General features: G+C 45.9%; 1 protein-coding gene across 1 annotated transcript in view; it reads left to right on the top strand.

The window, feature by feature from the left end:
• The window catches only part of tex264a (testis expressed 264, ER-phagy receptor a), a 72773-nt gene extending 49981 nt beyond the window's left edge, over nucleotides 1–22792 (top strand). The window contains exons 3-4 of the mRNA XM_012833118.3: nucleotides 10593–10755; nucleotides 22337–22792. Of these exons, the coding sequence (XP_012688572.2) occupies nucleotides 10593–10755; nucleotides 22337–22680 (507 nt within the window). The 3' untranslated portion in view covers nucleotides 22681–22792. The remainder of the gene's footprint in view (nucleotides 1–10592; nucleotides 10756–22336) is intronic.
• Nucleotides 22793–25193: the final 2401 nt, after the last annotated feature.

Raw genomic sequence — 25193 nt, 5'->3', positions numbered from 1 at the left:
ATCACTAGAACTGATCAAAACCGCTCTGGGAAAAAAAGCTCCTTTGTCTAGAGTTGAGCCTGAGCTTGAGCTTGGGTGGGAAAGCCCAGTGCTGGAGGACAAGAGCTGTCCCTCGCGTGGAGCTGCTTCTTGACTGGTCTTCTGTCACCTCGGTCCTATACATCTATCTGGCTCAAGCGGCTCCCAAGTCTCCCCTACAGGCAAGCCATCCTCTCATGAGCACAGCTGATGAATTATCTGTCCTTTTCTCTCTCCTTGTCATGCTCTGTAACATGTCTTCCCTGAAGCCACATAAACCTGAATCCATGCCTTTCTTCATGAACAGGTCAGATTGCAGACACTCTCAAATTGGCTTATTATATTTAGGCAGGAGTCTTTTTTATAATGGAGACACACCTGTACTTACGCGTATTCTCATGGAAATGGCACCATTTCATAACTCCCCCCCCCCCCCCCAGGTAAATTATAAGGAAACTCTCTGTTCATTCAGCTGTTTTCCATGCTACTGAAATGAGTAGATACTGATGTTTGGCAGCCAGGAGGAATTGAAAAATTGAAGAGCTCTAGTCTTTTCACAGATTCCTGGCTATGGTCAATTCCACTGTTTTGTGTTTATTGTAGGCATCTTACATTCCCCTATAGCCCAAAGCTGATGAGAGATGCTTCATCTTAATAGCATAGAGTGTCCCTTCGACCCTCAAAGGGACGTATCTGCAGGCGATGTTTAGTGCAGCGCTTTGGGGAACATTTGGAGTTATTCTGAAATGAGTCAGGAAGATCATTTGAAATCGATCTGGCAAGACAGCAACAGTCCCTTTCAGTGGGGGAAACCATCCCTCTTAGACATGTCACACTGGAAGAAACCATCCCTCTTAGACATGTCACACTGGAAGACACCAGCGCTAGTTTCATGGTCCTGGACAGATTGGTGCGGAAATATTAGTGTTCTCCTTATGTTTTGAGAAATCATTCACACTGAAGAACTCGGGACGAGGTCAAGCTCCAGTCAGATCTCTGTGGGCGTTGTATGTGTCAGAGCTCTGGACGTAAGCAGGAAGTGGTTCCCTCTCTGGGCCCATTCTGTGAATATATATATATGGATCGAATACAGCAGTTGTATCGAGTCCAGTTGTGCCCCGTCTGTAAAAACACTGCAGAATAGAGAGACTCATTACAGGTACAACCTTACAGGAATCTGAACTCATCATGCGAATGGTGGTGTATTAATCATGTTGGGGGGTGGGGGGTGTGAATGGTGTATCGCTGTGATCTGCCTCCTGTTCATCATTTATTATGATGACACATAATTGCATAAATAATAGTACAGTACGTTCAGCAGAATTTATCTCTTCATCTCACAGTATCTTTGTCCATCAGTGTCACCAGTGACATTCGTCATGTAAGACCGTGTAAGACATTTTTGACTTCACATTCGATGGTGGTTAGCAATTGCCTCCATCGTTATCCCTGAAGCTTGCTGCCGATTACATAAGCTAGGCGATGGCCTGCTGCCAATGTGTTACCTGCATTCCCTCTCTCTCTCTCTCTCTCTCTCTCTCTCTCTCTCTCTCTCTCTCTCTCTCTCTCTCTCTCACCGTGGAGGAGATGTGTGCTCTGAGCAGCTGGCAGCAAGCGGGCGCAGTCACGACAAACCCCAGGAGACGGGCACTTCTGTCTCCGTCGTCTGCTCCGTCTGTGTCGGCCTGTGAAGGGCCCCTCTTAGCAGGGGCGGATAAACATTCACTGTCACCACAGCTCACCCAGTCCTTCCCTTAATGAACTTTCCAATTAAACAAATGAGCGGTAACGTCGCTAACTCTCATCTTAAAACCCTATGCCATCTTGGATAGAAAATCCAATTAGGCGCTGCTTTACGGTAAGGGAATTTTCCCTTGCATAGTAATTGATGTGTTGCAATCAATTTGTGCTGGCTGGTTTTTTTTTTCTCCCTCTTGCTTGCTTTGTCTTTCTTTAACTTTCTTCTCTTCCTTTCCTTGTGTCTTTTTTGTCTCTCGTCCTCACACATCGATCCGGGGGGTGAGATCAAGCTTTTTTTATGCAAATGCGCGTGCGGCGTAAGCACTTCCCACCTTCCTGCGAACACGTTGGGGTTTCCTGTGTTCTGTGTTCTTTTTCCAGGGGATTCACACCCTTCGTTCCCCCCCCCTCCTTCCTCCAGTCTGTCGTTTGCGTGCTGACAGTATGCTACATACATGAGACACTGTCCAATTCCGTCTCCTGTTATTGGACAGCTGTGCGTCTCAGCTTTGGCCCCTGCAGTCGTCTCCTCTGTTGGCTGGCTGTCTGTGAGTCTGGCTGTCTGTGAGTCTGGCTGTCTGTGAGTCTGGCTGTCTGTTACCTGGCTGTCTGTTACCTGGCTGTCTGTGAGTCTGGCTGTCTGTGAGTCTGGCTGATCTGGGAGTTGGTTGAGCAGGATGCCTCCTCAGAGTTCTCCAGGGCTGATCCGCCTCTGTAAAGATTGCAGGGGTATGATGGCCATGGAGAGTTACTGCTCACAGCTCGTTAGCCTTCGCAACAAGAAAAGCTCCTGCGCCTCAACTAATTGAAGGTTCAAATAGGGCTCGATGTTGTGAAAGCCTTCAAGGTGCACGCATGAAACTCTTCTTGTTGGAGTTTGGAGAAGGCTTGTGTCAGGGCTCTGTGTGTGTGACTGGATGTCAAGGGTGCTCTCCTCTGTCCTCCAGCCTTCAGCCATCACGCTTCCTGTCCGAACTCCACTCCCATATTGAAGTGTGTGTGTGTTTGTGGGAGAATGTTTGTCAAGTCAAGTTTATTTATATAGCACATTTCATATGGCATACATAGACACAATGTGCTTTGTGTGTGTGTGTGAGTGTGAGTGTGAGTGTGTGAAGGGAACACATGCGAGGAAGATCATCCTCGTCTTCCCCCCCCCCCTCGTCCTTCTGCCAGGCTGTCTGTGGCTGAACCCGGCGGACCGTATTGTTTTGCTGGAGTGCGGCAGGGGCTTCTTCCCATGCCCAGCACTTATCAACGCTTGCTCACTGGCGGCTATGCAATCATGCAGAAGCTGTGCTCCATGATTTCGGCCCAAATGACTATTTGTCCCCCCAGGGGGCCTTGCCTTGCCTTGCCTTGCCTTGCCTTGCCGGAGCACCATCTTGGCTCTGGAACAATGAGTAACATGGATTTCAGTAGCTCTCCTACATAAAACATTCCCCTTTTGCAGCACCCGACTAGCTTGTCTGAAATGAAATTGCAAAGGGTACCAGAGGCAAACCTGCTATCAACCACAGCAGACGCAGATATTGAGCCGTGTGTGAAGCTGCATAACCGATGTGCTTTTTGCCTCCCCTTGGCTCACTAGGCGGAAGGTAGTGTATTTCTGAAGAAATAATGCTTAGCTCTTGTACCTCTACTCTTCTTGCCTCTTCTGTTTTTAGATTTCTTTTTTTGGAAGGCGCTTAATGAGTGGTCCTGTATCTGAGTTGTTTCGGCCCTGCCTGGCCCCCCTTCGCCCCACCCACTTGGTGTACCTGTGCCCCCCCCCCCCGCCCCCCTCTCTCTCTGCAGCAGGTGAGTTGGTGCTCAGGTGTGGTTGGCTCTTCCTGATTGACAGGAGAAAAAGAGGCTGCTCCCTCCTCTCCGGCGGTTCTCCCTTCCTCCAATGGCGTCTGGCTTTTGTTTTCCGTTTTGCTTGACACCCTTTAGACGCTGTCTTTCGCAACCCTTTTGTTTTTATCTTCCACTATACTGACGTTCTTGACATTCTTTATTCATCCTTCAATAAATGTCCTTATTATTTACAATCCGTAAGGCGTGCGGCCTCCCCTTCATATTGCCTGTGCTCCGAGCCAGGCGTGTGTATAACACAGTTCACCACCCTCAAGTGAAAGGGAATGATATGAACTCTGCGAGGACGTAATTACAGTTTAGTTCAAAGCGTGTGTGTGTGCGAGTCAGACACTGCTTCCCCCCAGCACCAGCCAGCGGTACCCTAAAAGGGAAACGACTCCAGGCTGTTAGCCAGATAGAATCACGGTTTACTTCCATGAGATATTTATACAGCAAAGCCTCAGCGCTTTGAAAGGATACATCTCTGGTCGGACTGTAGTCTGTGTAGACCCCCGAAAAGCAAAAGCTTAGGACAATGGTAGGAGTGATTTCAGGGACAGTTAGATGGAACATGATTTGGGACACAATGTGCTGTGAAACACCTGAATGCCATCACATCACATCACTGGTTGAAGCTGTGTCATCCTTTGTGTTTGTGTTGTGTGGGTGTACGGGCACATTGTGACAGAATTACACTGACAAAACGATGCATGCTCGGAGGTATTTGTGTTTGTACGATGTATAGGGATCCAGCAGCTTGATCTTGCACCTGGGGGGTTGTGGAGGAGTATAAGCAGAATAATGCCCTTTGTTTTACCGTCAAAACGAAGGGTATTATTATTATTTATTTTTGAGCTTTCTTATTTCTTTGCCATTTCCAGGGAGATATTATGTAAAATAACTGCATGTGTTGTTGTGGTAATCGTTTATTGGCCTCCTTTATACTCCTTACATTAAAGAAGGTATAACAAAAAGAAATGATTCATTTTATCACCTCCTGAGGTTTCATTCAGCTGACATAACTCTTGTCTTCCTGCTTTTCATGTCATCTGGGGAACAAGATGAGGCTTTAATAGTGCATTAATAGGTGGGAGTGTGTTGCCAGGGCAACCCCTGCAACCGATGTGTTATGATTAGTGAAGAACCTCACCTGCCTCTCCCATCTCCAGCTCTCCAGACCAGACTCCAATTCCATTAGGCCTTGATTGCTTTTCTGCACACGAGGTTAAGTGGAGGCATGCTGGCCCACGGGGAGATGGCAGGGAGGAAGAGAGATGGAGATGAGAGGAAGCCAGGAGTTAGATGTGGGAAATTACCCAAATCGAATATATCCCATGTATGTCATAATGTTAAAAAGGGCTTGTAAGCTGTGGAAGCACAGTTTCAGTAACAGCAAATCCAGTTGGTCTGGGACTTATTTATTTATTTATTTATTTGTTTGTCTACTCATTCACCCTCTCATGTATGTGAGAGAATATGGACACTGATCAAAGGGAAACACCCTGATCCATCCAGCAGAGTTTCACAGTCCATTCAGGAGGCTGTCATTCATGTGTTCTTCTTTTGTTGTTGTTGTTGTTGTTGTTTTGGGGTGTCAAACCCCTACGTGTGAGACGGCTAAGTGACAGGCCGCACGTTGAAAGCGAACAGTCCTTGAGCAGCAGCAGCAGCTTTAATGTCAAACACCTCCCATGCATTATTCAGCCTTTCTTGTTTAATGATAAAAACGTTTAATAATTCAGAGCCATGTGCAGGGGAAGGTGCTCCACCACGTATGGGCTGAGAGAAAGCACCCCGTGCCACTGTGAGTGTTACTCTCTGCCCTGGCCTGTCGGCAGCATGCCTTACATATTTTCATTTCATCCGACTACTTGTTTGTGTGTGATTTTTAGTCATCTTGTATCTTCAGGTTCAGAAGATATTGAGGTCTGTGGGGTTAATTAGCTCTTAGAAAGAGAGAGGTTGTGAGGTGTGTCCTTATGGGGTCCTCTTCAAGGTGCAGCATGAATGGGAAAAGAGATGGGTGTCTGCAGAATGAACTCAGTGAATGCAATTTGTATGCATTAGAAAGGACTATTGTTTCCATGGATGCTATTTTTGCTTTGTTCACAAACCAGTAAAAAAATATCTCTGGTAAAACCTTTGTATGTCATCATCTTCACCCCTTAGGAATATTTCTATTTTTTTCCCAAAGCGATGATGGAACAAGCCTGGTCTTTGCCATGCATCTTTTTTTTTTTTAGATGCTGATGAGAATCCTTTTACATCCATGGTAACACATCAGAAAAATCTCATTAGTCCTTTGAACCCTCTGAAACTCACATCTGTCATATCTTAAGAGACTTTAACCAATTAATGTAATGAAGAAGGCAGAGGGCGTCCGAAATCTCTGAGTCTGAGTGAGCCGCTCATCTATAGGTGCCAACTAGTGAAGAGTAGGCTGTGTTCACCTCTACTGTCTGAGTCTGTGAGCCGCTCATCCATAGGTGCCTATACTAGTGAAGAGTAGGCTGTGTTCACCCGCTCATCCATAGGTGCCAACTAGTGAAGAGTAGGCTGTGTTCACCTGCTCATCCATAGGTGCCAACTAGTGGAGAGTAGGCTGTGTTCACCTGCTCATCCATAGGTGTTCACCTGCTCATCTATAGGTGCCAACTAGTGAAGAGTAGGCTGTGTTCACCCGCTCATCCATAGGTGCCAACTAGTGAAGAGTAGGCTGTGTTCACCTCTACAGTCCATGTCCTTTTGGCTTCATCCTCCTTTTCTCTGTCTGTGAAGCGTGCAGTGCAGCGATTTTGCGAGGTAAAATTGATCAAATCAGGCGGAACATATTCTCTCAAGTATCTCAAACATCAACTCAACACTTAATTGCCCTCAACGAAGAGAGGGGAACTCAACTTAATGACAGAATGTAGGCTGATGGACAATGACACAGTCCACATGCTGCTTAGATACTTTGCCTACCAACTTCAGATGTATTCTTCACTTCTTAGCAGCAGATGTGCTTAAATTGTAAATGTATCACTGCTGTGTGGCATATTTCGTAAGTCCCTGACAGTTGTTATGAAGCCCCTACTCAAAAAGAGTAATCTACATGCTTCCACACTAAACAATTACTGGCCCATATTCAATCCACCATTTGTTGTCAAAATCATTGAAAAAGTAGTTTATAGTTAATCAACTAACCATCAAATGGCCATTTTGATAACGTCCAGTCAGGTGTCCGTGCTAATCACAGCACTGAAACAGCTCTCATCAAGGTTGAAACTCTCATTAATGACATATGCCTCAATACCGATACTGGCAAAACATCATCCCTAGTGTTATTGGACCTTAGTGCAGCCTTTCACACGGTCGATCATAATATATTAGTGAGTGACCGCCGCGGCCAGCCCACGAGTTGGGATGTGGGCTTGGTGATGGAGGTGGAAAAGAATTTGCAGGAGCAGTGGTTTCCGTTTAAAACAATGCAAAAATATTTATTTGGGGTCCAGGTTGATGGATTTAGCAATAGCAACAACAATAAACAAAACAAAATACTTTAAACAAAACAAGATTACAAACAATAAAATGTAGCTAAACAGTATTTACCTTGAGAAACAGCTCTACCTCACAGCAGGAGAGCTGTCCTTCTCTCTCACCCACACACAAGGGAACTGAGCTCCCCTCTTAAACAGGCCTACCTATTACCATTAATTGGCCTAATAGGGCTGACCCATGAATATGGGGAAGCATAGCACATCTAGCTCATTATTCACAAAACGAATTCATTCATGCAATGTATATTCAATAACATATGTCAATATGATCAAATGAACACCCATTTAATCCAATGGCAAATAACCTCAGAATACATAGTAATTACATATAGGAAATGTGGACAACAAACACCCCTGTAACAAAATGCCCCACTCCCTCCCCAAGTGGTACGATGTAAAAGTGCTAGTAAGTGTGTGAGTAAGTATGTTTAACCGGTTTATGGACGCTATAGAAATATAAATGGCAAATGGATGATGACAAAAGTGGGTACCCATTATAATTCAGCAACAGCAGATGTTTAGGAAAATATTACCATGTATTAACTATATTATATATATTTATCGCCGTGGGGGGGAATGTGAGGAGAGACATCCAGACACAGAAGGACTTAAAGTAAACACCTTGATGTCTTAATAGATTGCTATCTCAGTTTTATTAATCATGTGAAAGCAATAACTAAATAAGCTTTTTACCATCTCAAAAAGCAGCCAAACGTAGAGGCCTTTTGTCAAAACATGAGTTAACACTTCCTAAAAAGACCATCAAACATCTGCTAGAGTTCTTACAAAAAATGAAAATAACTGACCACATTACTCCAATAGTGAAGTCATTAGACTGGCGTCCAGTAAAGTCACAGAATTTAGACTTCATAGCACTGCTGCTTGTTTTAAAAACCACTTAAAAGGGACAGGACCAAATTAGCGCTCAGATATGTTTCAGCTGTACCTGCCAGACCTCTCAGATCACTGGAGAACAATCTGTTGGTAATACCTTCTGTCAGAACTAAACATGGTGAAGTGGCCTTTAGCTGCCATGCTGCTCAGCTGTGGAACCAATCTCCTGATGACATCTAGCTAATGTGCTCCAACTGAAGCCAGTTTCAAATCTAGACTGAAGACCCCACTCTTCATCGATGCGTTCTGATCAAATGCTCTCTATTATTTATTAATTCAGTTTTTCTATGTTCTTTAGAATGTACTTTCTACATTCGTTTAACTCTTATTTTATTCAGCTTTTATTCTATTTTATGGACTTTGTATTTTTTTTGTTTCATTATGTTCTTTACTTTCTTGTAATTATATTTTATCTTTTCACTTTTGTCTTTATCTTCCCTTTGGATCTTCCTTTTGCACATTGAATTGCTTCTGTGTATGAAATGTGCTAAATAAATAAACTTTGCCTTGCCTATAACCGCTTCCCATTTAGACAGCAGTGCGGCTATGGCTATGGCTTATTGTCTCTACCTTCTCTTCTCTTCTCTTCTCTTCTCGTCTCTTCTCGTCTCATTATCTGCCCCCAGTTCAAGGAGATGTTTCCTCATGTGTATAAGGCCAACCCCAGGCCTGGGGCTTTATGTGTAGCAGGTGATTCATGCCTCGTGCTACACAGCTCTTTCGCTGAGGATTTAGATGAAAACGTATCAATCAGGCCTATTGAGAGCGCCCCATATAACCCAGCTCTCCTCCTCCCTTTCTCCTCCTTCCAGCCTTTCTCTTCTGCCAGTGTGCTTCTCCCCTTGAGAAGCTGTAGAGTTCTACACAGGGCCCTGCTTAACACGCAACTCACCTCTGAAATCATCCTGGTTGAAGGTTTTTTTTAATAAATATCCTTTCTAAGGACCGTGATCATTTTACATTGATAAGGCCAGGACAACCTGTTTCAGGTCATATCGCAAACTCCCATGGTGGAGATGGCCTCGTATGTTAGCAGCTGCTGTAGATCAGCCAATGCTCAGGAGACTGCAGTATCGCTCTGGACACCAGCCTATAGCGTTCTTCTTCTCCTAAATCACCACAGATCCTGGAGAACATGGCTACACATTGTTTCTTAATGTACGTGTCTTACAGGGTTTGCTAATATAGGACATCGCCCCCCAGGCTATAAATCAGTGACTTGTGTTTTATAGGACATAACTCGTTTTTTGGTATGGGGATCTCTTACTTTACTCGTGCAGCTAAGAGAACATATATGGCCTCCATCTGCCAGTAGCACATGTAGAAATGGGTTTTCTAGACTGATAGTTGCTCCAGGTAATACCCACGAAGGAAGACCAGCAGCTCCAGTCTCATCTCCTTGCCAGTAGAGTGCATATTACATTATGATGCCTCCAGCAGCAAGGGAAGATCCAATTATTCCCCAATATTCCCACTTGGTAAATGCATGTAGTCTCGTCTTCTGATGCACTCCAGAAAGAGAACATGCAGACAGAGGCCCTTGCATGCCAATGGAAAGATGTTATTTGAATACGTGTAATTCTTATGTATGGTATCTGCTCAATAAGGAAGGCATTATCAGAGCGTTTGTTAGAATTTCATATAGGCTCGTTTATTGTGTTTTATGGTTTACGCCACAGGGGTGCTGTGCAATAAGTTAGAATGTGTGCAGTGCAATATTGCAGAGCTTCATAAATCTGAGAAGGAGAGACGACCTTTTCTAATTGTACTGTGGAAACAAATAAACTGGTCTTGAGTCAAATCTACTTCCTATTGGACCAACCCAGCTTCTCTTGTCCAATCCGGTGCATTCTTGCCCAGTTCCCATTGGGCATCATTTCCTATTAAATTTTTCATAATATTTCCTAACCCCTAACCCTTTTTTGAGGATTTCTGATCAATTGGTTTATTTACTTGAGCTTCTCTCATATTTTTTTTTCGTGTAGTCCTGTCTCTTTTTTTTCGTGCAGCCCTGACTTAATTAAGGTATCTCATTAAGAGCTTTCTAATTGGCCATAAATGTTAGCTTGTTCTCGCCCCTCAAAATTGTAATCAGGCTGGTGTGCTTGATTTAGGAAACCTGCTGGTGTTTAAAGTTAATGAGCTGGGAATACATGAAAAAGGTCTTCTGCAGTCAGACGTTTGGTTTTGAGTAGACAATAAACAACATGTTTACACACTCACAGGCTTATATCTCCTGAAGACATTTTAAAGCAGACGCATCCACACACAAATGAACAACTGCCTTGTCTTTGCATTGTTAGCATAAGAAGCTATAAACTGATGCTCAACCCTCTCAAGAATTATTCCCATGAAAAATAATTTAAGAAAAATTCATAAAGCCACCACGTCTGCCTTTTGTTTGAAATTCTGGTCACCTCCGGAGTCAGACGGGGGGGGGGGTGACTGAAATGGCATCAGAGCCAAATTAAAGTTCCTTAACAGCAGGTGAGGTGAACTTTAGTGAAGTGTGCAGTGTTGAAATTAACTCTCCTCCCTCCTCCTCTTCCCCTCCCAACAAAGGAACGGGCGCTGTCTGCTGCCCCCTTCATGGAGTTCTACAAGGATGACGTCATCCACTACATGTGCCCGCTGTCCCGTCAGAACAGCTTCTTTGTGCCCGAGGTCCGCCTGGTCGAGAAGAAGGAAGAGGGGTCGGACGATGATGGAAGTACGGATGTCACAGGTACAGTAGATGTCTCTCACTGCCCTGATTCTGGTTTTTTTTTTATCATCTGAACAACACTTTCTTTGGTATTATGTGCAACACACGACAACAAACTTCACAAACCACTCAATAATAGCTAGGCGCAGCATTAACTGTACCAGCGTGAGGTTCCTGTCAGTGGTGGAACAGGTACGGCGTGAAAAGACTGTTTGAGTAGATGTAGCTCAGAAATGTGTGCTTTTGTTCCTGTCATCCAACACCTCTATCCAGAATGACTCACAACTGAGGTAGCAGTCAATTCCAACCCACACACACATACACACACACACACATACACACACACACACACACGCGTAGAAACTTCAATGATGTATAGTGCCAGAAAACCATCTCCATTATTCTGTTAGAAAACGAGTGTTGGAAACAGACAGGGTAGATACAAGTGAACACCATTCCAGTTAGTGGGTGTGAGTGTCCAAAATGAGAGCATTTTTCTTCCCGTCTCCCACGCCGGCCCACTGTGCAGGTGGCATCACTTGTGTGGTGTACGGGCCACTGTAATTGCTCTGTCACGGCCGGTGCACGCCTCCAAGAGCGGTTAGCGCAGCAGCGGCGGCGGCTAGCACTGGGCCTCTGCTCTGATCGTTCTCTGAGGGATAGCGGGGCAGCAGACAGAGACGGAGGGGCCTGGTGAGCAGGTGGTGTTTTCGAAGATGCGCCGAAGGCGGCTGGGTAGGGAGGAAGGGTGTCGTGGGTGTCGGGGGGCCAGGAGATGAGCTGGGATCTCTAGACTGACTCATGGACGCGGCCGGCTTCTGACAGCGGCACAACAGAGGTGAAGAGTTCTGGCACGCTGCTTGGTATGCCTGTGACAAGAGTCCCATGACAAACAGTTAACATTTGTACGGGCTGGAACACAAAACACTCCTCTCTGTTCCCAGTGCCCAGTGTGTTGGTGACAGAGAGGTAGTCTGGTTCATGAGTCCTCTCTGTTCCTCTCTGTTCCCAGTGCCCAGTGTGTTGGTGACAGAGAGGTAGTCTGGTTCATGAGTCCTCTCTGTTCCCAGTGCCCAGTGTGTTGGTGACAGAGAGGTAGTCTGGCTCATGAGTCCTCTCTGTTCCCAGTGCCCAGTGTGTTGGTGACAGAGAGGTAGTCTGGTTCATGAGTCCTCTCTGTTCCTCTCTGTTCCCAGTGCCCAGTGTGTTGGTGACAGAGAGGTAGTCTGGTTCATGAGTCCTCTCTGTTCCCAGTGCCCAGTGTGTTGCTGACAGAGAGGTAGTCTGGTTCATGAGTCCTCTCTGTTCCCAGTGCCCTGTGTGTTGCTGACAGAGATGTAGTGTGGTTCATGAGTCCTCTCTGTTCCCAGTGCCCTGTGTGTTGCTGACAGAGATGTAGTCTGGTTCATGAGTCCTCTCTGTTCCTCTCTGTTCCCAGTGCCCAGTGTGTTGGTGACAGAGAGGTAGTCTGGTTCATGAGTCCTCTCTGTTCCCAGTGCCCAGTGTGTTGGTGACAGAGAGGTAGTCTGGTTCATGAGTCCTCTCTGTTCCCAGTGCCCTGTGTGTTGCTGACAGAGATGTAGTCTGGTTCATGAGTCCTCTCTGTTCCCAGTGCCCAGTGTGTTGCTGACAGAGATGTAGTGTGGTTCATGAGTCCTCTCTGTTCCCAGTGCCCAGTGTGTTGGTGACAGAGAGGTAGTCTGGTTCATGAGTCCTCTCTGTTCCTCTCTGTTCCCAGTGCCCAGTGTGTTGGTGACAGAGAGGTAGTCTGGTTCATGAGTCCTCTCTGTTCCCAGTGCCCTGTGTGTTGCTGACAGAGATGTAGTGTGGTTCATGAGTCCTCTCTGTTCCCAGTGCCTAGTGTGTTGCTGACAGACATGTAGTGCGGTTCATGAGTCCTGCGTGTAATCGGTGTCAGGGTTTCCGGCGGCTGTTTATCAGTGTCTGCAGCCCGGGCATAGGAGGCAGCCAGCCACCCTCACTGCCACAGCGCCTCTGCTTATCTCTGTCAGAGAGCTGCCCTGGGCTTCAGCCTGTGTTGGCCTGGCTCCAGGTGGGGGGGATGAAGGAGATCTCGTTATTTATGATGAGATCTATTAATCAGCTTCTGAGAGCACTCTGGTATTATTGACCACCTTTAGTAATGGAGTCAAATGCTCCTGAACCAAATCCAATGGAGGTCAATTAGATGGAGATGATTCATTCAAAAGCAGAAAATCAACTCATGTAAAGACTGAAAAAGGTAGACCATTCAGGTAGACCATTTTTTTCAGTCACAGGAAATATAATCTCGTGGCACAGCCGTACATTTATGAGGCCGCTTATCAAGCTAGAAGAATTGTAGATCACAAGCTTTCAGAGGTAGAGAATTGCCACTGAACTGTAATGCTTATTTCCATAATGGCCTGAATGGAAGCAAGTTAAGAATGACAGTTACAACAATGAATGTTTTGCGAATGTTTTTTTTTTGATTTGCAAAGAAGCAGTATATTTATTTGTATTTATGCAACACTAAGACACTAAGATATTAGTTTGGGCCCAAGTTCCGTCAGTCTTATGTTCAGCAGATTGCATCACATCAACACGATTTTCTGACAATCATGTTGCACAGTACACAAATAACCTTGGCATACCTGACTCACTCTGCCTCTGCTTGCTCACCGTTTGTGCCCAAAAGATCAGTACTGTTTTGTTTTCTTGGATAGTTTGGGTTTGTGTACAAGCTGTGGCAAGCTGTGGCAATGTACTGTATGTCCTTTGGGCTTATTGACTCGGGGAAAAGCACCAGCTTACATCCATCCTGGGCATTAGCCAACTGGCTGGAGTCAGAATATAGTGGCATTCTACTATTCATTTGGATTAGTTTTGCTTAATGACACTGCTGTCTGTGTGGGTAACGGTCCCACGCGCTGTGAATCAGGGTTCATGGTGAAGTGTCGAGAGGGCCAAGGGCTTCGTGACCACATGCAGTATGCCACTCCACTCCACTCCACGTCACTTCACTCACAGGTCACCCCTCACAGGTCACAGGTCAGCCCTGTTCAGCTCACTCCTCCAGCCCTTCTCGGCTCAAACATGGAGCGGTCGCTCACCTCCCATCTCAGGTCAACAGTGCTGTGTTCATGCCCTGCCCAGGCCTGTGTTATTTCAGCCTCTACACGTCATATATCAGATTTGTGGACTATTTTATGCGTGTCAAAACTATACGCACAATAAAGCACTGTATGGGGTCAGCAGCACTGTTTGTGCTTCTTCGTGTGAATGGGAGCCGTTCGATCCAAACGCCGCCCTTTCACCATGCGTGTTCCTGAACTCAGAGTGTGTGTGTGTGTGTGTGTGTGTGTGTGTGTGTGTGTGTGTGTGTGTGTGTGTGTGTGTGTGTGTGTGTGTGTGTGCGCGTGTTCCTGAACTCAGATTTATGTGCGGCTCAGGCGGTCGGGGGTGCGAAACGACTGGCTTGAGAGATTGATGGTTGACTGGGCGTGTGTGTGTGTGCGTGTGTGTGTGTGTGTGTAGTCCACTGCAGAGTCTGGCCCAGCCATCACTCCAGTGGGACAGCGGTTAAGCCCACGGAGCCTTCTCCTGGAGCTGCCCACCACAGCGCTCTCTTAATTAGAGTCCGATCAATCACAGCCGGCTGGCCAGCCGCTTCTGACAGGTGTGGGCTGTGACTCCGGCCGAACCATTTGGGAGATTGCTCAGGAACACGGCACGGCTCCTAGGCTCTGTATTACATTTTTTTTTTTTTACCAAATTCCGTTTTATTTATCACAGATTCTGTGTCGGTTTATACGTTCAATCAAAACATTTTCTCAGGACATAGGCTACTTTGCTTTTACACACATTTGTATATCTGTCTAGGTGGTAACATCTTTGACGTGCCTGTGTTGTGAGGCAGGCAGAAATGTTGCAAATAAACACTGTTTCCGTGACATGGATGCTGTCCACTGATATCGACTGAAATGTTAAATCATGACGATGGTGTCCGCCATGCAATGTTGCCGTTGTTTCTCTTCTTCGATGGCTTAGTTAATCTTTCACACACACACACACACACACACACACACACGCGCGCGCGCGCACACGCCCGCCCGCCCGCCCGCCCGCCCGCCCGCCCGCCCCGCCCGCCCGCACGCACGCACGCACGCACGCACGCACGCACGCACGCACGCACGCACGCACGCACGCACGCACGCACGCACGCACGCACGCACACACACACACACACACACACACACACACACACACACACACACACACACACACACACACACACACACACACACACACACACACACACACACACACACACACACACACACACACACACACACACACACACACACACACAGACACTCATTTCTAAAAAATTACAATTCATTATGCTGTGATGAATGCTGCCTATTTTATCTGCAGTTGTCTTGTTGATCCAGTAAGTCAAACCTCCATGCATCAACCAGACTTGATTGAGTCCTGCAGACTGAAGCAGAGCTAATTGTTTTCTATTAAGTGAAGGAGGTGCAACACGCACACAGCAGATAAGGAGAGGTGGAGGGACATTTCAATGGACCAGTGAAGGGGGGAATGTCTTTCCTCTCAGGAAATGTCTTTCCCCCTCAGGCCTTCCTATGGGGGATGGACGGTCAGCCAAATAAACTAACAAACAGACTATTTTCATTTGTAGTTCCACGTTGGTGGAACGAACTGCCTAGTACTACCAGAGCAGGGGCGTCCCTCTCTACCTTCAAGAAGCTTTTGAAGACCCAACTCTTCAGAGAGCACCTCCCCTCCTAACTGGCACCTGACTAGCGCTTAACTTGCACTTCAGCAGTTACATTCCTGCACCTCTTTTTCCTCTTTTCTAGGTTGTTGTTTTTCTAATTCTCATGTAAAGTAGTATTTATTGTTACACCATGCTTTTTTATTGCTCTTAGCTTGATTGTTCTCTCCCTTGTACGTCGCTTTGGACAAAAGCGTCTGCTAAATGACTAAATGTAAATGTAAATGTAAACAACTACTGGAAGTCAACAGCTCATCTCAGCACACTGAAACAACTCTCTTATGCAGTTTTATATGAATATCTTGTTCATATTAATGCCTTGTAGTCAAACTCACTTGAGCACAAGTTAAATATGTGCCTTTTGTGGCTCTGGAGGAGAATGAAGTGGAATCCCAGCCGTGTGTGTGAAGTACAGTGTGTGTGGGCCCGGAGAAAAGATTGAACAGCAGCCAGCAGGGTAGCAGTTTAATCAGATCTCCGTCTATTTATTCTTAATCAGGGCATAATTACATAACTATCAAGCTGCACCCTCCAGTGTAATTACATGGCAATTAGTTGTGAGTGACTCAGAATAACCAAGGTCAGCGGCAGGGGTGAAAACATTCTGTAGATGTCAAGGTGTTGGCGGGGTAGACGTGCGAGCTGGAACGTTCCCTCTAATTCAGTTATGCGGATGAAGCCACACTTCATTAAAGTGAGACCAAGATGATTTTCAAATGTAAACAGCCCCCACCCCCCCCCCAAAAAAAACAAACAACACACACAAACACACACACATACACAAACACAAACACACACACACATACACAGGTCTGTCTCTCTGTCTCTCTGTCTCTCTCTCACTCTCACACACAGACACACACACACACACACAGCCCAGACAAACTTGTGATTGCTCAGTTCTGATAATGACCCCAGCTCATTAGAGGCTCAGTGTGTGATGTGTGGAGTGAGGCATCATTACTCCACGGGGCCGATCCCAGATGATAAACCCCTGCGCATTTAGTGGCCGGCCAGATCCCGTCTGCTGTGTCCAGGTCGGCACGGCCGTGTCCGTATCTGCAGCTGCCTGGCTGTTTGTTAGCGCCAAGACGCAGACGTTGAAGAGGATTGGCGTTCTTCTCTCATGATCTCGTCTCCTGCCGTCGTTTCATCTCTGGGCAGCCAGCCCGCCTGAGAAAGCTCAACCTGCTCTGTCCGTCACTGGCAGCCTCTAATTACCTCCACCACTCTGCCTTAGAGCTGGGCTCCGCCGTCTCCAGCAGCTTTTTAAGAACAAGCGCCTTGGTTCTGGGCTAATAATCCCACAGGGCCCAATTTAGCAGCTAATTCAGGCAAATGTTATCTAAGAGACTTTCCAAGGCACAGTCTGCCTCAATTTAGGAGCTTTGTCATGACTTATTTCCACTTTTTCTCAGCGGTGAAAGCAGTCCAGTTTTTGTCAGAAGCCCTCTCCTCGGGGGTCCTCCTCCCCATCTCCTCTCAATAGATCAATTACGTTGGCAGAGCCCACTCCCCGCTTCTACGCCGGACTTGCCAGTTTTCTGGCACTGGTGAGGAAGGGGAAACACGGCATGGGATGGGCACCTGCTTTGTACCGCTGACAGAAAGGTGCTGGTGCTGAAGCCAGAAGGTGGGGTAGTTGCTGGTTGTGGGGAAGTCGTGAGCGGCGCGCGTGTACCATGGAGGCTGGCCTGGCTGGAGGAGAGGAGAGCTGGGATCCCAGGGTGTTGTTGAGGGCCATAAATAACCCGTGGAAGTCCTCATGCGGGCGGGCGGGAGGGCAAGCTCAGAACTGTTGAGAGCAAAAGCTAATAATTAGATCTGGGGGAAGAGGAGAAGGGGGTGGGTCCCTGTGTCCTGAATAAGCTGTGTGTGTGTGTGTGTGTGTGTGTGTGTGTGTGTGTGTGTGTGTGTGTGTGTGTGTGTCGCTCTCATCTGACCCTCATATAACACTCTTGGATGTGAAAATGAATGAGTGTTTACATCTCCCCGTCTGTGGTGGGAGATGGTGGTGAGGTGATAACCAAGTTGGGGAGCGTCTGGTCCCCAGGGTCAGGGGGTGTCTGGTCCCCAGGGTTCAGGGGTGTCTGGTCCTCAGGATCAAGGATCAGGGGGCCCCGTGCCCAGAGCAGAGAAGGATGGGTCTGGGCCAGTCGTCCGTCCACCCCCCCCCCCCCCCCAGCTCCTCTGCCTCTCACACCCCCAAACTCAATGCCCATGCACAACCATCAATGATTGATGCCCTTTCCAAAACACTCTGGGCCATATTCATCAAATGCAGCGGTAACAATATGACATCTCGCAAAACCGTGCTGCCTAGTAATGTAAGAGCAGGTTCGGGTTCCCATTGGAGTGATTTAATGCATCAGGGATCTTATTAGCGGCCCTTTCGTGAAGGTGAAAGCCAATGGAAATAGACTTGGTAATGAATGAATGTGCAAGATGAATGCTTACTGAACATCTGCTTCTGTCACCAAAAAACTAAACAGATGTCTGAACATCCAACAGAGGCCAACTATATTGTTTGGTAATGAACCTGTTTCTGTTGTCCATCAGCCTAAATCTACATTTCTCACACCAACCTTTTGTGGCAGGCAGCCTAGTCCGCCTCCAGCCTCCTCCACCTCTAGCATACTCATACAACTCATACACTCTTAATCTCATCCACTTGCCTTGTAGGTCAGTTGTTTAATTAAAAGAATAATGTATTGGTTACACCTCTCTTCTCCTCTCTTCTCCTCTCTTCTCTCTTCCTTGTGTGGCCCAACATGTCTGAAAGTGTTCTAAGGAAGGAAATATGTTCCGTTCCGGCTTCAGAGATTGACCTCAAATCTGTAATGTTTGTACGTATATAGTGTGATCGTGTGCTTTATTGAACTGCTCATGGCATAAGCAAATGAAAACAGATAAGCACTAACTTGCAAGGAAATAAAGGCTGATAAGCCACATTTAAAACTAGAACATTTGGTATGGTGGTGTGTGTGTGTGTGTGTGTGTGTGTGTGTGTGTGTGTGTGTGTGTGTGTGTGTGTGTGTGTGTGTGTGTGTGTGTGTGTGTGTGTGTGTGTGTGTGTGTGTGTGTGTGTGTGTGTGTGTGTGTGTGTGTGTGAACTTATTTTCAGATAAAAGATCTTGATTGTTTGAAACGCTAGCTCTTCTAATGATCTTGTGTTAATATGATTGAGTTTACCCCTATTGCTGCCTTTCGCCCGTTGCCGTCTGTTTGCCGCTCTTATGGAGAAGTTCATTCTCCTGCTGCTCTGCTGTTGGCTCTGCCTGAATGACATTTAGAGGTGTTGTGGTGGTGGAGGTGAGAGCGGTGCGCAGCTATGTCTCCCTCGTGCTAATCACTTTTGAAAAGGTCTCACGTATTTGCCCGCCTATTTTCAGTGCCTCCATTTATGCACAATGACTCCAGAAGCCGGGCGTAATTGAGATGCCACTGCTAATTTGCAGCGAGAGGCGCGGTAGGTGCCGTCATACCTCCTCTGCCAAAATGATACAGACAGGAAGTTGAGAGGGTCAGCGGCGTTTGGTGTAGGATAGGATCTAAAGGTTATTGCTTTTCCCAGAGACCATTTGAAACCTTTGGTTGGTAAACACGTCGACTTGCCTGGTTATTGGTGTCAGTGACACAACCGCATCTTGGCCATCGGTCCAGAGAAGTGTCATCATTACATACTAAAGAGAGAAAAATAGCTCTGCTTTTTTTATAGCAATGAGCAAAACATCCGCTCCTCAGGCACAAATAAAATATATTATAAAATATGTTAAAGAAGAGAACTTTGAAGTGTCATTGACAGTGGACAGCTTTGTCCGCACGAGGCGGAAGATGGGAGATTGTACAAAGACCTAAATAAATAAAAGGAGAGGGAGAGAGTGAGTGAGTGAGAGAGAGAGAGAGAGAGAGAGAGAGAGAGAGATAGAAGCTTGCATCCACTTCACGGATGATTTGTCTCTGATGAGGTCATTGAGGTTTTTGTATATTTCTTTTTTTCTCTCACTCTGTGTCTAACTCATTTCAAGAGACTTAAGTACATTATCCTCACATCGTTGTACCCGGAGTCCAGGAGGAAGTCTAACTCCTATGTCCAATGAGCTGCTGGCAGGCACACTCACCACCTCGTCCATTGAAACTCTGTCTGTTTCAGTGTTCTATTGAAAGGTTTGTACCAGCCGTGCTAACCAGCTAGAGGGCCAGCCGTGGGCAGATCATTTGTGACATGTCCAGAGAGGTCTTTGAAGACATGGCTTTGTCACTCCCAGACGAGGAGGTACAGACTTAATTGGCCACAGAAGGAAGTCCGTTAGTAACCTATTGAGCAAACTACACCCACCGTGTTGTTGTTGGGTAGGACCGATATATTGAATGCTGGCCACAGTCTCGCCCATCTTTAAGCACTGGCAGTTGGCGTATATATCCTGAATGTGTGTGAATATGTTTGCTCTTGACTGACAGACTGTATGTATGAATGTATCGGCTTGCTTCTTATTCTCTCTACTTCTCCTCCCTCCCCTGGCTGGGCTCAAGCAGACGCCTGTCTTTATTTAGCTAAGCTCTGCTCAAGGTTTCTTCCCGTTAAAACATAGTTCTTCCTTGCCAACGCCGCTTGTGTCCTTGCTCTGGTGGGCTCAGGCCTTGGGCTCCGTTGTTAGTCAGTTGTTAATGTTAATGCTGCTATGTACATGAATAAAATGAAATGAAATTGAATTCAGTGAGGCTTACAGAAACCTACCGTACATACCACAGCTGTCGGGACAGGAAAATCCCTTTTAAAACATTTAGTTTGATTGTCTCCCAAGATGGTCCGTCAGTGATGTTAAGTTTATATGAAGGTTAAAGCAATTATGCAGCATATGAATTTAGTATTTTCATTTCGTGTGTATTGCGAGTTTGAGGCATATTGCAATGCGTGGAAGTCATAAAAGGACCAGTATTTGTATTTGGCTCTAGCCAATAGCTCTGAGTCCTGTAGCCGAGTCGTTAGACTCTTAGTTTTGTTATGTAAAGTGGAGGGAAATTAGGAGCTGCGCTTGGCAGCCGTGTATAAGGACGTTGTGTGAACCATGAATAATCAGCACACAGTTGTTGAAGTAATCCATTAACATGAATTTCACCCCTTAAAACCCCAGCATGAGTCAATCCAACAAAATGATGGATTATTAGCTGTCACCAAGACTCGTTCAACACTCAGCACACACTCACATATTGTCTCTCTGTCACACACACACACACACACACACACACACACACACACACACACAATAGATCTTTTCAGTCCACAAAGCTGAAGTACCGCATCACATCTGATTGTGCTCGACTGTGAGTTTTCTACACACCTAATCTTTTCTCGTTTGACCGAGAGGAATCTGGACATTTATCAAATAATCAGGATTCGCATATCTTTGAAAGATGATATGTTTACTGGGCTGAAATGATATCCCAGTCAAGGTTCTGAGTGCAAATGAACATTTTGTGAAAATGATTATAAGAAAATTTAAACCGAAGTGACAAACTGACTTGCTCCCTGAAGGATTATGATGGATTCCGTAGGAGCTGGTTTGCTCTTTCATCTAGTCGTTGTTCTAAATGCCTGGGTTGGGCGGCCGTGTTTCAGCCCTGTTATGGGAGTTTACCAGTGTGTGTCTGGGCCCCTCGTGACCCCTCGTGAGCCCTCTGAAGGTCTTACTGGGCCCTTTCTTCAGCCACTCTCAATAGCCACCAGAAGCTTTGAGCAGCTGAATAGGGACCTGATGTCCTGAGACCCAACAGATCAGCTGGCATGAGGTTGAAGAAGGATGTGGGGAGGTCGTGGGATAGGCACACAAACTCACGCCTCCATGGCTCATGATTAGGGAGAGAGAACAAATGGCACTGAGTTTTTTGTTTTTATTTTTATTTATTTTTGGGATGGGGACGTGGTGTTTTCCTGTGGTAGGTTTGCTGTTCACATGGACAGCATATGCAACCAACAGTCCCTCTGTACCAGCAGTGATCATGTGATTGGGACTCTCCGTGCTGGGCTTGAGTCCCCCTCAGTGGGTATGAAGTGCTGAGTGTATTTGGCACATGGTTGTGGGAGTCTCCAGGGACTTGGAATGGATGGAAGTTTTTTTTATGGAGCAATTATGCTGCTCACCTGGCTAGCGTGCCAAGAAGCAGCAGAGATTCCCCCAATTATACTGTCTCGCATGGGGGTAATTTTGTAACACTGTTGGGCTCATATTCATATGAGGACTATCAGGTGCTTGCTAATTAAGTCACTCGGTAATTACTACAGCCAAAGGTTAATGAAGACTTGAGAAAGACAGGAAGAATAGGTGGGGAATAGATCTTTCTAAATGTTTTTCTGTATAAATCACATGCCATTGGTTTCAGATCATTGTTGAAAGTATATGCTATATGAATTTTTACTTCTGTGCGTCATGTATATGTGTGATTAAATTAAATAGGTGTCTTCAGGGGGTAAAGCTGAGTAGTAGGATCAACTCAGGTAGTCTTGAGGTACCATGGAGGAGATTTAAGAACTCTGACCTAATATCTGTGACGTTTTGGCAGAAATTGCTGCCATTTCTGATTTTCTCATGCTTGTGACTTGACTAGTGATTAGCAGTAACTTTAGCTCTCAACTCTGAAGGATGCAATCCTCTGAGCTTTGCTGATGTTAAAGGGAACCTTCGGGATTTTAGATTTTAAAACCAGCAACCGTAAAAAAAACGATAACCACTAAATAAATAGGGCCTAGGATGAAAAATGCCAAAGTTTGCCTTAAACGCTGTTAGCACACCTCTCCCGCCCCCTCTCCTCTGATGCTTTCAGGTGGTGACTCCAACAGTGAGAGCAGCTATGGCAGCCGCGCCGTCCCAACCGAGAGCAGGGAGACTTCACTGGCCCCCTCCACCATCCCAGAGGAGGAGCAGGAGGCGCAGGAGGAGCAGGGGGAGCAGGGGGACCGGGCCGAACACAGCGAGCGCGGGTCCGACGCCTCCGTGGGCAGCGGCTCATCCTTCGAGGAGCTGGGCCTGGAGGAGGAGGAGGAGGAGGAGGAGGAGGTGGTGGTAGAGGAGAAGAAGAGGGAGGACGAGCCGAGAGAGGAGGAGGGCTCGCCAAACAAGGCCGCCGCACCAGAGGAGAAGGAGCCTGCGGTCGACGGAGAGGAGTAGATGGAGGGAGCGGCGGGAGGGTGGGGGGTTGTGGGGGTTGTGGGGGGTTGTGGGAGATGTCCACGTTCTTGACTTCAGTAGTGGCAATGGATCGGTTTTTATGTCGAGAGAGATTACCTCTTTTTCTGTTTGTTTGTGTGTGGGTGGGTGGGGTAGCATTGGGAGGGGGGGGGGGGGGGGGGGGCTGGTTTTATTTTTATCCATGTGAGAGGGTGTGGATGAATCAGTAGCCATGCTTTCATCCTGACAGGCAGTACTATTTCTTTGTCAAGACTCGTGTAGAGAGAAGGGGCAAGAACCAGTCATTAGCTGATCAACTTAAAAGAACGAGTGAGGGTAAACGTGTTAAAAAAAAAAACTTCACTTCACTTTGTTAGTTGTTGGTTACAATATTGGACATGAACAAATTCTTGCTCAAAAAGGTTAGATTTGCCTAAAATATGTTAATGGTTTATTTTTTTTTTGCTGTGATGCATAATGTGGAACTGATTCCATCATAACAGAAAAATTAGCATCATTATACTATACATGACATTATTGTGTGTGTGTGTGGTCTAATTTTTGGCCCTGAATGAACTGACAATGAGTACAAGGCAGTTGTGCCCACCATAGACATATACACACACACACACACACACACACACACACACACACACACACACACACACACACACACACATATATATATATATATATATATATATATATATATATATATATATATATGTCTATGGTGCCCACTGCATCTGAGATGGACTCTGCTGCTACTGCACAATGTCTCAACTATAAAGAGAGGGTGCAGATCAGGTAGAACAAGCCTACACTTTACTGGTGGGAAGTGTCTGACTATGTTGCAGCATCTATTGAAAACATACCTAAATTAATATGAATAATTATAATAATTGTATTTTTGTGATTGTGATGATGAAGAGGTAATCAAAGCGTTATTATCAGACTGATTCTGAGACCCCCTGCCTTGCTCATATGTCTAATTAGTCAGGCCTTTAATGACGAAAGGGACGCAGAAATTAAGGGCTATTGTTTCGTTTTCCTTTTCTCTGGCTTTGTCTTATGTTAGCACATTTTATACGTCTCATGTATTGCCACAAGATGTCCATCCTGGAGAACGGACTCTTGTCAACCAGTTGCATGAAACAATATCTAGTATAATCAATCAAAAAAATGTTTGTAATACTGCTTTTAAGTATTTTCTTATTTTTTAATTTTCATTGTTGTATATTGTCTTTAATAAATATCTATTACGCTGAATATTCATTAAACAGGCATATCCAGAAGCTGTCTATTCCTGAACACCTTCTTCTGACTGACTGGAAGACTTGAATTCATTCCAAATGTTGCAGTGTACACACACACACACACTCCTCTGTCATCTCCAAACACAGCACAAAGAACAGATGGTCAGAGGTCAAAGCCTGAGAGCGGTTCTCCCCACCGATCTGATGGTTTGGCCGGGGATAGAGGGGTTGGTCTCCTCTGATGGCCTATAACCTGGGCCCTCAGCACGGGATGGTTCTGCCCTCTCACAGTTCACCTTTTGAGTTTTGGAGGCAGCCATGGGAGTTGGTTCTAGTTTGGGGTGTGGAGGGCTTCAGAAGTATTTGGAACTGTGTTGTGCAGACTTGCAGTGCAGTGTGTTGGTTGTAAATAAGTATGTTTTTTCCCTCTCCCTTTGCCTTCTGATATGTTTTTATAAAGTTGATGTTCAGATTCGCTCAATATTCTGAGATTCCAGTGGGCAAATTGCTAAATGTCTATTGCTAAATAATGTGTCTATTTCTCTATAATAAACATTTCTTTCCTTGTGATTTTTTTGTCTTGTTTGGTGATCCATTTGGTCGCAAGTCCCACTTTTAGATAAACGTATAATGAATGTTTTTTTTAAATGTAAAGACTCTGCGTGTATAGAGTTAACCGGATGACCCGTTCAATCTACAGATGTAATCGCCTAAAAAAAGGCATTTCGACCACACACTGTGAATTCTCTTTATAGTTCTTCTTCATAACTCTTGAAAGCCTTTGAGAGCCTCGCCGTCCCAAAGAGTAGAGTATAAATTGGCCAAATTGCCCTTCTTCTGCCTTCACTCACTGTAATACCATGTTGGTTATCTCCCTGTGCACGATAGCGCCTCTTACTCCCCCCCCCCCCCGAATAATGTGTTCATATAGGGAGAGCACACAGCATGGGGATCCACAAACAAAACAATCATGGTTATGCACAGATCATTTCCTCCTGGCCGTCCCTGAACAGCAGAGGCCCATTTCAAAAGTTCGATTCATGTAGGACACTGAGTTAGGTAGAGGGACCCATTCATACAATGTCTAAATGTTCAATGGCTGTTCAATGTTTCGATGCAAAAGCCTTGTGTCTTTTCTTTCTTTGTGGAAGTGGCCGTTCTTCAGGGCACCCTGAAGATGAGAGCGATGTTCCTGATGAGGTCTGGGATCAATACAGGCCACACAATGGATAAGTCCCTCCGATGAATACAGGCTGT

This window comes from Clupea harengus, chromosome 5 (assembly GCF_900700415.2).
Source record: "Clupea harengus chromosome 5, Ch_v2.0.2, whole genome shotgun sequence".
NCBI lineage: Eukaryota > Metazoa > Chordata > Actinopteri > Clupeiformes > Clupeidae > Clupea > Clupea harengus.
This window is presented reverse-complemented; position numbering and strand designations above follow the sequence as displayed.